Source organism: Marmota flaviventris, chromosome 9 (genome assembly GCF_047511675.1).
Source record: "Marmota flaviventris isolate mMarFla1 chromosome 9, mMarFla1.hap1, whole genome shotgun sequence".
Lineage (NCBI taxonomy): Eukaryota > Metazoa > Chordata > Mammalia > Rodentia > Sciuridae > Marmota > Marmota flaviventris.
Genome location: NC_092506.1, coordinates 98,065,913 through 98,083,977, shown reverse-complemented (window position 1 = coordinate 98,083,977; position 18,065 = coordinate 98,065,913). Strand labels below are relative to the sequence as shown.

Sequence of the window (18,065 nt, the reverse complement as noted above, 5' to 3'; positions counted from 1 at the left end):
GATGTTGTGAGAATGCAGCAAATCACAGGTTTTGCTGTTATTGTTGCAACAACCAAGCAAAACATCCCTGCCTTTCTCTTCCCTTACAGAATGGTGGTTAAAAAAAAGAAATCATGATCAATCAAGGTGACAAAGTAGGTTAGAGGATCTATGCTAGATGTGCAAAGATTTGATATTATTATTTGATATTATTATTCAGCTTTGGGCAACCAACCCTCACACCTTAAAGAACCTCCACAATGCAACAGGGCAATGCTTACCACACACTATATCTCCTAAGAGATAAAGAAACCAGATTCTCCAGATGTCGATTTTGGAGGAGATCCTGCATGTTTTATGAACTATCATAGGCAAAGGTGAATTTCTAGCTCATCCCTGTTTCTCTCGCTTCCCCCTCAATAAAAAATAAATAGATGGAGCCAGTAGGTTGCTATGGACTGTACTCATGGTATAGGCCATGATCATTAGACTAGGCTAGGTGTACTGTTCCAAGGAGTTAAATTCTATGGGATATACCTGGTATATTCTCCCACCTCCTCAATTTTCCTTGATTCTAAGTTGTTTAAAATAATACTGTTATATTAAAACAAAAAGAAAATTTTTATGGAGTGCCATGCAAAATTCCCAAGGATGAAAAAGAAATTCCATGTTTCTTGTTTGTAGACCCTCCAGGGGCTCAAGTTCATTCTCCTCTGTTTTAGAACTTCTGTGCATAAATTTGAAAAGTGCTAGTTTGGTTATTTAATTAAAGCCACCTGTGACAAAGTAACAGGAATATAGATAAGGGGCTATTTAAATATTTAGTCATCTGAAATAAGTTGTCCAAGAAGTGAACATGCCATTTTAGGGAATCAAAGGGAATCAAACAGAACATTCCTTACTTCTCTGTACCTTTGATTATTTTGGCAGATTTCAGAGGGAACACCATGTACAGCCTGAGGCTTGACTGAAGTTAAACAATAAGTATTCTTCTGATTATTCCTCTACAAAGACAGCATGCTATAGTTCTAAATTATTAGGGCTGGAGGGGAAATGCACAAGCTGATGAGGAAGAATGGCAATACTGCAGAAACAAGCTTCAGGGCTCCAGAGAGGTGTCATTGCCACCAAGGCATGGGGCAAAGCATCTGATGACACAATAGGAAAGAAAGAGCTGCCACAGTATAAAACCTTAAAAAACCAATAACGACATGGCTTCTCTGGAGTGCTTAATAGGAACCAGGTACTTCACGTGCATTATCAGGACCCTGGCAACAATTCTATTCTATCCCACCTGATAGGTCAGGAAACTGAGGCTTTGTCTGCACAGCCTTTCCAAGCATCATACACTGGCAGCTCCCTTCTACCCATTTCAGGACTAAGACATCTGGCCCAGCAAGCCTGACACTATCACAGGGGAATGGAAATATTCTCTTACCTTCAGAGCCCAGTCACAATCCCCCAGTGCCTTCTGGTAATCTCCAAGTTTTATATAAGCCTGTAATGAAACAAAGAGCTGACACTCACACACAACTCTGCATTACACAGTCTTTAGTCAACATAGAAGGAGAAGGGTGGTGAGGAGTGATTGCTGTCCCCTGAATCAGGAAGATCCCATCAGGAAACACTGGGCAAGCAAGGAGTTTGTTACAAGGACTAACTGCAAGGCGAGGGCAGGGCTCAGGGGAACCGGCAAGGGATGTTACAGAACCTGGGCTAGCAGTGAGCAGCCATCACCACAGCTGGAACTGGGGAGGCAGAAAGAGGGAGCGATGTGGAAAACAGGAGAGAACATCCGTGTGAAACGAAGTGCCTGACGTGAGCCGAGACCTTTGCTGGAGCTAAAAGCCAGAATAAGTATCCCAGTCTCACTCTCCTCCTTCCTTCTGATCTCACTGGTTGAATCTAAATGGAAACAAAAGGGCTGGGAAGCCAAGGTACCAGTCTACGTGGGCCAACCCCCATGTCACAGAGCAGAGCAGAGAAGGACAGAGAGGCACAAACAGAAAATGTCCAGCACAATAACCACAACTGCAAAGGAAGAGCTAGATTCTGGAGGCTACCCTGTTTGTGAATGTTCCAGAAAGACACCAAATAATAAAGGGAATCAAAAAGGCAGAACATAACAAGTGCTGGAAATAACATGAAAAAACTGGAACAGCTTGGAGGAATGTAAAATGCTGCAGTCACTTTGGAAAAGTGTGGCAGTTCCTCAGGTGGTTAACTGTAAAGTTACCAAATGACTTTGCAATTTCACCTGTAATTAGATTATAAGAAGACTGTAAACATAAATCCACATAAAAACTTGTACTCAAATGCTCATAGCAGAACAATTGGTAATAGTCAAAAAGTACAAAGAGTCCAAATGTTTATGAACTTATGGATAAACAAAAATATTGTAGAAAAATATACAATGGAAAAATAATTCAGCAATGGAAAGGAATAAAGAACTGATATACCCAATGGCTTGGGAGGCTGAGGCAAGAGTATCACAAGTCCAAAGCCAGGCTCAGCAAAAGTGAGGTGCTAAGCAACTCAGTGAGACCCTGTCTCTAAATAAAATACAAAATAGGACTGGGGATATCTCAGTGGTTGAGTGCCCCTGAGTGCAATCCCTGGTACTTCTCCCTCACCAAAAAAAAAAAAAAAAAAAAGAACTGATACATACTACAATGTGAATGAACTTTGAGAATTTTTTATTAAGTGAAAGCAGTCACAAAAGGATAAACATATGATTCCATTTATATGAAATATCCAGAGTAGGCAAATGTACAGAGATAGAAAGTAGATTAGTGGTTGCCTAGGGCTGGGGACCAGGAGGAGATTGGGAAGAGTAGAGAGTGACAGCTAAAGAGCATGGAATTTCTTCTGAAGATAAGAAAATGTTTAAGCATTGATTGCACAACTCTGTGTTTATACTAAAAGCCAGTAACTGTACACTTTAAATGGATGAATTATGTGGTATGTGAATTATATCTCAGTAATGCTGTTACCAAAAATTAATAAGGAAAACATTCTGCTCTGTCCTTATGAACTATCCGAAAGGAAGAAATATAGGAAACAGGCTGATATTTAATAGCCCAGTACCATGAACCCTCAGTAGAAGTGTCTGGAAACTCTTTTGGAATTTTCTGAAATTGGAGAAAATCTTGACATTCAAGAATTAACTTAGAATTTGAATGAACTTAAACTAAACCAACTTGAGGATTTAAATCAGTTAAAGTTTCCAGAACTAGGGGCAAATAAAAAAATGAAAGACTGTTTAAAGATAAGCATAATGACTACTATAAGCTCTCTACTAATTACTGGACACAGTAAGTGGCCAATAAATTCTTACTGAGAAGCACTACAAAGATTAGAGTTCCCCAAGAAGTAACAATGATCACCTCATGTAAGAAAGGAAAACTAAGCATCTGGAGGATAAGTAGATTTTCTAGGGTCCCATCAGTCACCAGTAATAGAGCCAACACAAGTAGGCTTCTTCATGATCAAAACTGTGCCAAGGCACCACAACATTCTTAACAATAAGATGAGATAGTTACATGAACAGGCCAATTACAGGGTCAGTGCTGGAACTCATGGGTGAATCTAAGCTCTCAGCCAAAGTGAGGAAGGAGCAGGGAACAGTCAGTTAATGAATCTCTGCAGTGTGGCTCCCTGCCACAGAACAGAAGCTGCAGTGCTGTTCCTTCATTATCTCGGGCTCTGTACTAACTGAAGAAGACAACCCTTTAAGCTGCCTGCTCTATAAAACACCATCCTTTCCTCTGGGTCTTAGGTTGCATTTGAAAGCCAGAGGATGTGAGGAAGAACTTAGCATCCTTCTAGACAACTGTAGCCATGACTCTATGACCCTGATTAAGGATACACGCAGACCCTGAAAAAGTCTTCCAGGGCTTCAACAATTTTACCACACAGCTTTTTACTTTTTGTCCTTTTTTCTTTTCTTTTATTTTAAGGCTTGGATTCAACACCCTGTAACTTTTCCATTCTCTTTTGCTTTTCCACATTTAAGAAGAACTACTTTTGCCAAATGGCAATTAAACTCTAGATTTATCTAAATTACCCCAGCAATCTATTGATCATAACATTTGCTTCAGGAGAAAAATAAAGCGATAAAAGGGTAGGTTTTTTTTCTTTAGCAAGCAACATTCAATTCACAGGGTCCTTATTAAGTGTTTTCTAGCCCTGCATGCAAACAGGGGAGGAATTTTAAAAATAGTCAATGGTTCAAATGATGCCTAACACTAGGCAACACATTTTGTGTTTGTCTCTGAATAAGCTTTCTCTTCGGGAAAGCTGGGAGAAATTACTTTCCCAAAGCTTTTCATTGCATTTACTTAAATTTATCCACATTCACTCCTAATGTGATTCTTCAGAATTAATCAAAAAACTGTTTAAAATTGAGTACAGTAAAAAAATGTAACTAATTTAGATGAATTAGGGAAGTCCGATTAGACATAAGTCTGAATTATATAACATTTTAAAAACAATTCAATTTTATTGCTTTTGAATCACTTCAGAGCAACAAGACTGAACAAGCGCCAGTAGGTAGATGTTTTTAGGGGCCAAATTGGTGATAAACAAGAAGGAAATGTAATTATTATACTAATTGCTTACATTTAAATGATTCTTCTGAATCATCAACAGAAGCTTAATTCCTTAAATGGTCTTATTATGCTTCCAATGTTATGTAACTCAATCAGAATTTAGGGAATGTCCATTATAAATAGAGCACTGTGGGGAAAGATATAGCAGTTTTTGCCCTCAAAAGATTCACATTTATAGTCTAGTTAGGGTGATAGGGTGATAAAATGTAAACTGCCAAATCGGCCTCAGGCTACCTTATTTATCAGTTCACTTCCTTTAACAAGTTTTCTCCACAAATGGAGGTAGATAAATGACACCTCAACTCTAGTGCATGTATTCAAACCGCTAAACTAATGAGGTTACATCGTCACTCCCTAGACTCTGGCTTCCCAATGTCCTGTTTCTTGCTTTCCATACTCTTCCTCAATACACCCCAACCAGACATTTAATCTTGAGTTACAGAGATTGGCAATGACAGGGACTCTGCTGCACACTCTTCCTCTGGAGAAAGATGTGGTATCCAGTTCACCTCACACAGGTCCTTGCTGACAGGTCCTAACAATCAGACAATCATGCCATGAATCTGCCAGTTTTTCAGGCCTGACCAAGGAGACCTCTACCCCATAAAAACTCAACTACTTTTCAATGACGGGGTCACAGGTGACATTCTTGTTTCAACTAAGAGCTATCAGCTTTGTCCCGTAATTAAGTAGCAGGAAATGAACACCTGTGATGGTTTTTACCTGGTGTTCCAAGTGACTGTAAACCCCTATGATACAAATCTGAGATGAAAGGGATTTTAGAAAATCCAAATTTCTGAGAAACTGGCTCTATTTCCATCAGCTACCTAGTTTACTTCAGTCACAGGATTTCAATCTTAAAGAGGGATGGATATGATGAATAAGACAGTCACAAAGGAGTAGCTTTTAGGAGTTAAGATTATCACCAAAACAGGAGGCTGGTGGAATTGAGTGGTGGCAGAATGACAAGGTCTCACAGGTTATTACATTCTACTGGTTTTCTCCTTTATCCACATAGGAAAGCGCCCGGTCATCCTCAGGGATGTGCTGGGGAGGATGTACTCTGTGGAAGGAGCTGATGCCATGATGCTATATAGTTCCTCCCAGTCCTCCTCCTCCAGTGACCTCCCATCAGGAACTTAAAAGTAGATTGTGGTGTTAATACTGTGGAAACTGGTACACTCCACATACAAATCAAGGGCCAGCTGGTAAACAGTTGGTTTACCTGTTAGGCTGGTAAAGCCTAAAAAATATCTAGTTTTGTCTTCAACTGTTTTTCAAGTTCAGGGACAACCATTCTCTAAGAACCCTGGGTAAATCCGCAGCTCACTGACCTGGGCTCGGTTGGTGTACAGCACTTTCATGTCCTTCAGCTTCTCCAAGCCCTGGCTGTAGTGCAGGATTGCCGTCTCATAGTCACCTTTGACAAAGGCTTCATTCCCCTCTTCTTTCAGGGCTATGAAAATAACAGTCATACAACTGAGCTCTCACTGTACATTAGAAAATTCTTCCCTGATTTTTCCAATTCCACTTGAAGATCTTAGCTGCCATTGACCCAAATGGCAATTAACTCTTTTCTCTCTGCATGTATTTCAGGACTATCTTCTTTGTTTTCCTTCTTCTTTTTTTTTTTTTTTGTAAGACTTTTAAGTAGCTTCTTAAAGAAAGTGACTCTTTTTGCATCAAGGCTCAGAACCACTCCAATACTGTCACAGAGACCAATGTCTCATAAACGGGGTCCCATAGTTAGTGTTCTAACAAATATGGACTCATGCAGATCCGCAGCACACAGACCACTGGCGACATAAGAAACTGTGCCGCAGTCTGGCTGGGCACCAAATAACCGAGCCACCACACAGCCTTGTAGATTCAAAGAGCAACTCTTTATTCCCGAACTCTCACCGATACTCTGCACGTACATTCTGGGAAAATACACTCCCTCCACCGGGCTCTGCATACCAATTTTCTCAGAACCCCGGGAGAACTCAACGGGAACTCCAAAAAGCGGGTGCCTGAGACAGCAGGATACGCCCTAATCCCAGCAGGATCCACCCTAAACCTGGAGCTGCCCTATTCCAGCAGGATCCACCCTAATCCCTGAGCAGGGTCACCTTTCAACCCCAAAATGCCATGTGTCATTCCTACTTGGCTATGGCTCTCAGCAAAACTGAAAGCACCTGTTGGCATAGGTCTCTCACCCCCAACACATGACATGTGTCTTTCTTATCCTTTATTTCTCCCTTCCTTTCTCACAATTCTGTTTTCTCATTTCATTTTTCTTTCTGACTTCTTCATCTACACCTCATACATAATACACATCTCAGGCTACTGGTGGAGCCACTCCCTTCCCTCCCTACTTTCCAAGCACTCTTCAGGAATCTGATCCCCTAAGCCCATATGCTTTAGGAGGTGGGCTGACTGCGGAGGGCGACTAAGGCTGTGTCCTACTAGTTGTGCCTTGATGCAGGAGCAGAGAACAGACCCCCAATGACTTCTGCCTGGTCAGATCCCACTGCCACAGGCCCATGATGAACCCACTGCCTGGGACTTTTAATATCCTCAAATATCATAACAGACTCTCGCATGCTCTTTACAGCATGAATCGTTCAGCAATGAAAAGTAAAGACTGATAATTACCATCTGCTAAGACTTTGTTTTCCCTTCTTCTCTTGGCTCGCTCCTTCGCATCCTTCTCCACAGATGCCAAGAAGGCCTCTGATGGCAGAGTAATTTCAAACAGCCAAAAGAAAAACCCAAATAGTATAATCAGTTCTTTAACTCAAATGCCAAAAAGAGTTACTTTAGAGTTTTACAGCCACACTTCTCATGCACACACACGTAGGCACAGGCACACACATGCACACATACAGTTCTGAGGCAGCTAAAATGACATTTTTCTTAATTTGACATTAAATGGTAATCTGCGTGATGTATTATTATACATGATGGCTATGACTATGCTTCAAATTTGAATTATGTCTTTTAAAAGATTTTTTTCTTTGAAGAGAGACATTTTTTTTTGTTCCATTTAGCATAATGAGCTGTGGAGCTGAGCAAGACAGAAAATATCTGAATTCCCTAAGATGATGTATAATAACTGAAGTCAGTTTACAGAAGACTGGTCAGGAGAAAATACAGAAAAGCGTCTGAGCACTTTTCCCTCTGACCACTAGTACCAGAATTGTGTGATCAGTGGATTTTGTTCATTGGTTATTTGTAAGCCTAGAAGCTATAATTTAAAGGTCTAGAAGTTATAATCAATAAAAAAAAATGATCCTAAACAAATAATACTCATTGGGAAAAGAGATGCTGTTCTTACCTGGGCTTAATTCATCTGCATTCTGTAAGACACAGGTGTTCATAAAAACAAAGAAACAAATTTCAAAAACCACTCTCTGATTTATAGGTATACAAACCAAGAAGGCAAATAGATTATAAATGAGGAGACAAGTCATTTCCTTTAACCACTAATATGGAAAGGTCCAAAATTTAGGGAGCTTGCTTTAAATTAGGAGATCTGGTTGTGGGTGCAGTTGTTATGGGGTTGAGTTTGGAAAAGCAAGGGTATCCAGGTTAAGGGACTCCATCTGTGGCTGCATGAGTTAGAAATATGAATTAGTAGAATTTATTACTTTAACAGTACAGCTTAAATATGGCATACATGCTCAGGGGGTAGAGGCCAAACTCTCATTACAACAAACACAAAGGTTGTTTATAGATGATCCAGAAAGATGAAGGGGGCAAAAAATCAAGAGTTTATACTTCCTTATGGAAAATGAGTCCGGTGAATCTAAGGAATAAGAGAGTATTTCAGCTTCACCAGATAGCTTGAAATTAAATGACTGCCTCAATGCAGGTCTTCCTGCTGTACCTACTTATATAAGTCTGCAATAGAAAAAGAAACCTCTGCAGGAGCTTGTGGAGGACTGATCGTCGTCTTGTTCAAGGTGGTCTTGCACCCGTCCTCCTCTTGGTGTTCCTCCAGGAGCAGTAGTCTCTTCTCTGTCTCGAGGACAGCTTTCTGTTGAACAACTGGGTCATCAGAATTCATCTCCTGAATTAAAGTGGCTAGAGGAGAAATCAGATGTGAATCAATCAAAAGAGGTCTTCAAAAGGAAAGACTCCATTCATTAGAAGGACAGTGTATAAAATTAATGGGGGGGAACTTAAAGAAGGAAAATAAGGCAATGAGAAACAAAACAGAGCAATTAGAACCAATATGAAACAATTCAGAACAGGATTTGTTTTGCATGGAAAAGGCTACAAAAGAATTTAACTCTGGGCTTCAAGGAATAGTTTTAAGCCGTTAGTCAATTCAACAATAATTTTTGGAGAGCTTATTCAGAGTTAGATATTGTGCTGAATGCTGCAGATAACTATGATAAATAAAAATATCCTGTTTTAAAAGAACTTATAATCTTGTGTGGGAGTAAGGTACAGGCAGCTCTGAGATCACAAAACAATTTTCATAGTACTGCCTCCAAACTCAGATTCCACAGTCCGCCCCTTGGCAGCCATCCTACCCTCCCATCTCACTTAAGCCACACAAAGTTCCAACTCTAGATGAATCCAAGGATCCACCTTTCTCAGCCTTTATTCGGGATGCTGGGTACTTATAGAGAAAGAAAGATGCCTGGGAAAACTGGTCTTAACTCCATTGGACCTTCAGTGATGGCCATCAATCCTACTAGCAAGGCATTCTACTATTCCCCAAGGACTTTCAAGCTTTTTGCAATTAAAACATCACTATCCCAAACAGATGATCCTACTAATTTACTCAGAGAGGGAAGGGCTGACATCAGAAAGAAACTCTTTCAACAACTTCCTGTCATCAAAACTATAAAACTGCCTACATCTACACCCATCCATTCTTCCTACCACAAGTAAAAGGTGTCCCTCCTCCCCAGTGAGGTTTATCACTCATCTTGTGCTCAGGATCCCACCATCCTGATCCCATTCCATCCTGTTTAACATAAACAGGAACCCTGCATCACCAATTAATTATTCCATCTCGGCAATATTTCCAACCCAGTCAATCAGCTTCCCCCTAAAGATGTTTTACACACTTTAACTCCCCCAACCCCCCTGTCTCCTCTGTACATGAATAATTTCTTAAAGGTATTTTCTCATTACCATTTCTTCATTTCCCACTAACTTTCCACGGAAAGTTACTTCAAATTTTAGTTGTAAAATACTTTAAATATTCATAAAATGAGGTACTTTTTTCCATACCATCTATCAGTTCATATATATCCTTTCTCCAGCATGTTTTACTGTCTAATATTTGTACCATTGAGTTTTTGCTGTATAACAGACCATCCTGAAATTTACTGACTGAAAAACACCATTTGTCTAGCTTTATTTAGTTTCCAATTCTCTGGGTCAGTCATTTGAATTGGACTTAGCTTCTAGTTCTCCGAGTTTCAGCTGGGCTCACGTTTCAGTTATCAGTCATCTAAGTTGCTCTGCTTGGGAAAGTTGTCTGGCTTTGGCTGGAGCAATAGGAACATTTAGGGAAAGGGTATCTCATCCCAGCAGGGGTAGCCAAGAAAGCAAGCCCCAATGTTTGTGCTTTTAGGTTTCTGTTTGTGTCATGTTTGTAAACATCACTTTGGCTAAACAAGTCACATGGCCAATCCAGGACTCCACCCTTGATAGGAAGAAGAGAATTCATGACCATTTCCCCAATCCATCAGAGGATCTTATATGTGTGTGTTTATACTTTTTAATAAACAACTTTATAGAATGTGCATTCTTCTGCTACCTACTTTATCTCTTAATATGCTTTAGAGATTTGTTCTTGGTGCATTTGGCTCCAGGTAATTCACTTTAATCATTGTATGTACCATACTTGATCCACTCTTATTAACATATCCAGGTTACTTTTTGCTACAGCAAATAAATACAGCATACCTGTATGCATACATTACCTTGTGCACATGTTATATATTAAGATATAGCTACACCAATTTTTATTCCTACAGCAATGTACAAAAAAGTCTTCCCATTCCTCCACATTTTTGTCAAAGCTTGCTAATATCAAACATTCACATTGTTGTCACTCCGGTGGATGGGAAAGGTATCTCATTAATTTGCATTTTGCTGAATATGACTGGGATTAAGTCTCTTATTGATTTGCAGACCATTTGGACAGCAGCTTCTGTGAAGTATCTGTTCTTGTCTTTGGCCAATTTTTTTTACTGGTCATTTATCCCTTTTGTATGTCTTTATATGATTCCTTGATATATTCTAAACTGGTTACCATGGATTTGTAAACATTGTCTCCTTTAGTATGAACTGTGTTTTCATTTGTTTGTTTGAAACTTTTGTCAAAGAGATTTCCTTTTAATTTTAATGTTATATACACCAATCTTTTGTGATTTATGCCTTTTGTGCCATTAAGGTTACAAATGTGGTCTCTTCTTTCTAAAGGCTTATTTTTCCCGTTAATGTTTGTGATCTACCTGGAGTTGATTTCTGTGTAACATGGGAGCATCTGTGGAGGCTCCTGTTCTCTCCACTGATTGTGTCTTGTCCTTGTCAGCCTGCTGTCAATCTGCTCTAGGCTCTTCATTCCTTTCCACTGGACTGCTTGTTTTTCCAACCCTAAACCTCCATGCTATAATTACTGTAGTTTTATAATAATCTTGAATTGTGGCTAGGAAGAGTTCTCCCTCTTTTTTGTCCTATAGAAATTTCTTAATTTTTCTTGATCTTTATTCTTCCATATGAACTGTGGAATCACCTTATTGAATTTTAGCACAAACCACTTTAGGGATGTTCTCAATTGTATTGACTAGATGAAATAATTTGAGAACCAAATGGATCTTCCCATTCATGATTTTAAAAAGTCTCCATTTATATGGATATTATTTTGTCTTTTACTTAAAATTTTTATTAACTAAACTCCACATTTTATTCTAATTTCATTGGTTTCTCTTTACTGTCTTTTTCAGTTTCAGGATCTCATCCACATACCATACTACATTCAGTCATTCAGCTTCTCGGGGCCATCACAATTTCTCAAACTTTCCTTGTTCTTGATGACCTTGATAGTTTCAGAAGTGCTAACCAGGCATTTTGTACAGTGTCATCAATTTGGGTTTATCTGACATGTTTCTCATGGTTAGTCTAGGATTACAGTTGTGGGAAGGAAGACCAAAGCACACCATATCAAGGGTACATGCTATTAACATGATTTATCATGTTAACCTGGATTACTTATTTAATACTGTTTGCTTATCAGCTCTTTTCCATTGTAAAGTTATTTTTCCATATTCCTTGTCAGACTGTGTTCTTTAGAAGCAAGCCACTTAATGTATCTCATTTGTATGTATGAGGTGGGAAGTCTTGCTCCACCTCATTAAAGAAGGATATCTACATAAATTATTTGGAATTCATCAGAATGAGAGATTTGTCTTACTTGTTTACTTATTTATTTATTCAATTATATATATCAGTATGAACTCATGGAATTTATTTTATACTTTGGATGATAACCAAATACAATGTTGATTTTGTTACTCAAATTGTTCTAGCTTTTACCACCGGGATCTGTTGCAATTAAATTTTGTAATTTTGTAATTTTCTCCACAGAGACCTTGCATATATTTTAATAGGTTTATTTTGGCATTAGAACTAAAGTCTTGCTTGAAACCAAAAATTTAAAAATAGAACTAGTATATGATCCATAAATCTTATTTTTGGAAATGTATCCAAAAGAATTAAAATTAGTATGTTGGGAATCTACATTCCATATTCATTGCTGTATTGTTCCCAGTAGCCAAGATATAGAATCACTCCAACTGTCCACCAACAGATAAACAGAAAATGTGAAGTGTAGGTCTGTGTACACTATTAAGCCTTAAAAAGGAAGAATCTTGTAATTTAGGACAACATGGTTAGAACTGAAATCACAATGTTAAAGGAAGTAAGCTGACACAGAAAGTCAAGAACTGTATGATCTTACTTATATGTAGGATCCAAAAAAGTTGAATTCAGAAGCAGAGTAAAATGGTGTTGGGTTGGGGATGTGGCTCAAGTGGTAGCACGCTCGCCTGGCATGTGCAGGGTGCTGGGTTCGATCCTCAGCACCACATAAAAATAAAATAAAGATTTTTTTAAAAATGGTGTTTACCAGAGGCTGGGGGTGGAAAGAACAGGAAGATATTGGTCAAATGGTACAAAATTTCAGTCAGACAGGAGAATGTTTTGCAGCTCTACCGTTCAGCGTGCCTACTATGGTTGATAACAATATACTATATATCTTAAAACTGCTAAGGGAATAGTTCTTTGGTGCTCTCACCGAGAAAAAATAGTAAGTATATGAAGTGATGAATAGGTTAAATTAGCTTGCCTTAATCACTTTACAACATATGCATACATCAAAAAAGGGGTGGGAGGGGAAGGGAGGAGGCATGGGGTTAGAAATGATGGTGGAGTGAGATGAACATCATTACCCTAAGTACATGTATGAAAACACGAATGGTTCGAATATACTTTGTGTACAACCAGAGATATGAAAAATTGTGCTCTATATGTGTAATATGAATTGTAATACATTCTGCTGTCATATATAACAAGTTAGAATAAAAAAATTTTAAAAAACACCATGCTGTACATCATAAATATAAATAATTTTGTTATTTAATCCTTATATAAAACTGAAAAAAATTAAGTATGGCCTTGGCTTTAATGTCTTTTGTCTGATATTAATATTCAACATCTATTTTGAATAGCACTTTCCAATTCTCAAGGTTTAACTTTTCTGTGTTCTTAAGTTCAGACATGCCTCTCCCAGGCTCAGAAGAAAAAAGAGCCAATTGTTCTCTGAACATCTTTCCTAAGAGATCTTACTCATCAAACCTAATATGTCCATCTTCTTTCCTCATAAGTCTGTTCAAATGCCCCTATCTCGGCAAATAGCCCAATCTCCACCTGCCATTCAACTCTCTGAACTCACCTCTGAGTCTTCGTTCTCCCTTACCCCAAAAGCCATTGGACGCCAAAGCTTGTTTGAATATAACTTCTGAATATGTCTCAAATTTGTCTATTATGTCCATTCCTACTGCCATCACTCCCAGCGCAGCCATTATCTCTTCTCCTACAGTACTGTAATGGCCTCCTCACATCTCTCGTATGTTTCCTTCTCCACTCCAGTTCATATTCCACACCACGGCTGAAGAGCATTTTCTAAGGCATAAATCTGATCATGCTTCGGTTCTAAGCAACCCCTTTAAAGGCTGCCCATTGCTTTTGGTAAACACAAATTCCTTATAACAACTTCCAAGTTCTTCCTTATCTGGCATCTCCTCACTTCCTTATCTGGCTCTCTTCTCTCTGGTCACATGGGACTTTCCATTCCTTCCCTTTCTAAGAAGCACCACACTCTGTCTGCAGCTCCCAGCTTCCCTGCCTTCTTATTTCCCATCTGGAAGACTCTCGTCCTCTCCCCAATGGCCAACTCCTACTTGTTCTTCAGTTATTTCACTTCTTCAGGCAAACCTTATTTTACCACTGCTATGGACTGAATTGTGTCTTCCTCCCCACGCCCACCCTCCCCCCAAAATTATGATGAGGCCCTAAATCCGGATGTAACTATATTTGGACAAAGGGCTTAAAGATGTGATTCAATTAGGTTAAAAGGTAGGGCCATTATCCAATATGACTGTTGTCGTTGTAAGAACATGCACAAAGAGATAATTATGCAAATCCCAGCAAGTAAAGCTGTCCATAAGCCAAAGAAAGAGGACTCAGGAGAGACCAACCTGCTAACATTTTGTTCTTGGAGTTCCAGTTTCCAGAACAGTGGAAAAAAAATATAATTCTGTTGAATAAGCCATGCTGTCTGTGTACTTTCTTACAACAGCCCTAGAAAACTAACGTGATCCCCCAAACTGTGATCCTCTCTCTTGTACTTTGCATGCCTTTCTTTTTGTCATATATCATCTCAAAATTTCTTACTGTTTTTCTCACTGAACTATAGATATAAAAAAGGAAAATAATTATTTTACTGTACCCTATAGTGTTTAGCAATACTCAACATAGTGGAAGCCCAAGAAATAAATGTATAGAATCTGTACTTGTAGCTCTATGTTTAAATTTGTTCTAAATGAAATAAAATGAGAAATTCAGTTCATCAGTCATATTAGCCACATTTCAGATCTTCACTAGTCACATGGTGCTAGTTTGTTTACCACAGTGGAAAGCACAGATTATCAGACGTTTCTATCATCATAGAAAGTTCTAGTGAATGACACTAGTATAAATGATTCCCGAATGAATTCTCAGTACGAATAAAAGTTAAGACAGGTAAAAAAGGAAGGGAAAGCAGAGGAAATGCTGCTGCTTAAGTGTGAGGTAGGAAGAGATGAGAGAAGTAAGAAAAGGTCATGTGAGGACTGAGGTCCTGATGGGAGTTTGGAATTTATTTTGACTGCAAAGGAATCCAAGCAGAGAAGTGTCTGGCCCACATTTGCATTTTAGATACATTACTCTGTGGGAAGTACAAAGCTGATGGCAGAAACAACAATTAGGGAGTTGTTGAAAGTCTGCTGAGAGGAATGGCACAAAGAGAGGGCTGGAGAGGATGGTGCTGGGCAGAGAAACCAAAGGTCAAGGCTGATTGGAGATGAGTTGAGAGGGTTAGATTTCTAGGGGGAGGGGGAGTTAAGAAAGGCAGGGTTCATTGGGAAGGAAGAGAGCAGAGGATAAAAGGGATGATGATTCAATTCTGGACACATTAAGGCTGGGGTATTTTGGGGACACAGTGGATGTGGCAGTTGACCATAGAAGTCCAGGCTCTGAAAAGAAGCCTGGGTAGCAATTTAGATGCAGGAGTCACCAGCAAGCAGGTGGAGTTAAATCTATGTGAAGAGGCAGGTGAGCACTGGGCCAGGGCCAGAACTCATGGACCAGTGTTCAAGGATGAGCAGAGGAGCGGTCCATGAGGACATAAAGAACATACCAGTATGTATCAGTTTGAGATTACCCAAACTACTTTAAAAACATTTTATTCTTTGTACCCATACAATCCACTGGAAGCAGCACTTTATAGTATTTCTATTTACTATGTCAGGTTGTTTTCTTGTTGGCTTGTTTGTTTCTAGCATGGAACAAGTTCCCTGAAATCTCAAGAGGAACTGTCTGGCTTAGAATATTGAATGCAATGTGTGGGATCAGAGTACACTTTTTTTGAGGTCCCTTCTTCACATTGCAGAAGGGTCTTCTTGCCAAGAGGGGAAGAGAAGAGGATAATGATCATAAGTCATCCAGGTCCTTTGATGGACTCTGAGGGAAAGCCTTTCATTTTGCATCTGCAGCTCAAGAGCAGAAATGGCTCTACTCTAAAACAGAAGGGCTCCCAGACTGACCAGTGGTCTCCTTGAAGGGACAGCCAGGCTCACTGGTGATGAGAAAAGAGCAGCTCCTCTTGACGAAAGGGAACAAAATATGGAGGAGAGCTGTCAGCCTGAATTCTAATCAGAAGGTTAACAGCTTCTATGCTACCAATTAACAGCAGAAAATACCGCTTGAGGCTATAATATAAATTTCTCAATATTTTTTCTGTTTAACTTCAATTACATTTTTTTTTCTTTAAATCATAAATCTGTCAGACAACCCAGGAACTAACATAATCATTTCTCTTTAGCCACACCACCTCTCCAAAGCAAAATTTAATTTGTATATGATTTACTGTTACTTACTGATTTCATCCACATTTTTTAGAAATTTCTGCAAATCTTTCTCTTGATCATCAGCCATTGTAGACCAGAATCCCTAAGGGAGGCAGGATAAATGATGAAATTAATAAAACACTAAACAGAACTGTCAGGTTTATTAGCCTTCTAAAACCAAGAGCCAAGTGATTATTGTTTAGGACATATTTGTGTTTATAAATAAATGTCATGAATAACAGCAGGGTGATCCATTTCACTCTGACTGCTGTTTAAGTCCAAGGGATACTCATTTGTGACAATACTTCAGAAAGCTGCCAGCTGCCTTTGCTAGAAAAACTGCTCTGCAAATAATTACTCTAAAGCCAACAGCAACCACTGTGATTGAGGGACCTGGGGAGAAGGAGATCAGGAGAGCAGGTAATAGGACACCAGGGATAGAGGGCACTAATTCCTGCTTTTGGTCAGAAAAGACCCAGAGTCAGAAGCTTGGACCTAGTGGTGTAACAGGTAACCAGAGATGGGACAATGTGCATTTCAATGTCCACACTTAATGATTCTGGCTTTTTCCGGGAATGAAGCTTTTTTCAGGGAGTGAATCCTTGCCTGCAGGATTCGAACCTGATGCCACATTGCACCAGCATCTCTTCTCAAATCCTCTCCAAGGTACTTTGGATTTACTACCCCACCTTTGGTTTTGAGTGGGAAGGCAGCACGGTGTGCTCAGTGGTAACCAAAGGTTCATCTGCACACCTATAAAGATCTTCTGAAGCTTGTAGATTCCTCAGAATTAACCACAGAGATTCTCAGTCAGTAAACCTGGAATAGGGCCCAGGTACTTTAAATACACTCCAGGTAGTTAATTTTGATTCACAGGTTTAGTGCGGTAGTAGTGTAAGAAACCTACAATTGCAAATTAGAACTTTGCCAAGAACAAGCTGTGTTATTTGCTCTGAGTCCAAGTCCTTATCTCCACAAGTTACAAGTTGTATAATCTTGGCTAATGCCACAACTCCTCAGAGCCTCAGAGTCCTCCTCTGAGCTACAGAAACGGTGATATAAATCTGGGGGTCATCTTGGGGATTAGTATAGCACCAGATGCACAATGGGTGACAAGTGTGAGGCCCTTATCTGTTCTTCCCAGCTCAAATATTTAACTCTTTCAGAACGGAGGAAGTGCGACGTGAATTAACCTGCCCAAGGGTAAAAGGTCAGAAGACAGGCTCGGCACCTCGTGCACCAACCCCTCGGATCCGGCGCAAGGGTCCAAAGACGCACGCTGTCTGGCCCTTTCCACCTTCCCCAGGATGAGCACAGGGCGACGGTAAAAGCGTTGCGCGCTCCTGCATCAACCAACTGGGCCTGCGCTCCCGCGCTCGCGTCCCGTTGCCTGGCAACCGTTCCCCAGCGTTCACCGACGCTGTGCCCTCCACCGAGGTCCCAGCCGCGGCGGTTGCCGTCCCAGCCGCTGAGGCCCAATCTGGCTGCCTCCACTCAGCTCTGAGAGCCAAGCCAGCCCCGGTGCCAGGAGAGACCCCGAGCCCACCCCACTGCACTGACCTGCGGCGCCCAGAGTTGGACAGGAAATGGCGGTTACTGGCGGATATGGACTGTCCTCGACGGCGGCGAGGAGTGGCCAGGGGCGGGGTCAAGGGCGGGGCTTGGACCAGCGCTGAAGTTCCTAGCCGGCTGCCTAGTTCAAAGCCAAGTTGGGGGGCTTGGTGAAGGAAACTCTCGCGCGAGTAGGAGAAAGGAGCAAAGGGCTAGTCTCTAAAGTTGCGCCAGGTCCTCGCCTTGTTTC

General features: G+C 40.2%; 1 protein-coding gene across 4 annotated transcripts in view; it reads right to left on the bottom strand.

Moving 5' to 3' along the window:
- The window catches only part of Ttc12 (tetratricopeptide repeat domain 12), a 46,931-nt gene extending 29,091 nt beyond the window's left edge, over positions 1-17,840 (bottom strand). For 2 of the 4 annotated variants that reach the window (XM_027930779.2, XM_071617175.1), the window contains exons 1-7: positions 17,825-17,840; positions 16,295-16,367; positions 8,494-8,657; positions 7,909-7,930; positions 7,227-7,304; positions 5,924-6,045; positions 1,418-1,477 (exon numbers count right to left, since the gene is read on the bottom strand). In XM_027930779.2, the coding sequence (XP_027786580.2) occupies positions 1,418-1,477; positions 5,924-6,045; positions 7,227-7,304; positions 7,909-7,930; positions 8,494-8,657; positions 16,295-16,352 (504 nt within the window). In that variant the 5' untranslated portion in view covers positions 16,353-16,367; positions 17,825-17,840. Of the gene's footprint in view, positions 1-1,417; positions 1,478-5,923; positions 6,046-7,226; positions 7,305-7,908; positions 8,380-8,464; positions 8,658-16,294; positions 16,368-17,824 lie in introns of those variants that run through there. The other 2 variants (XM_071617173.1, XM_071617174.1) reach the window with 2 other exon arrangements.
- Between the last annotated feature and the right edge of the window lie 225 nt (positions 17,841-18,065).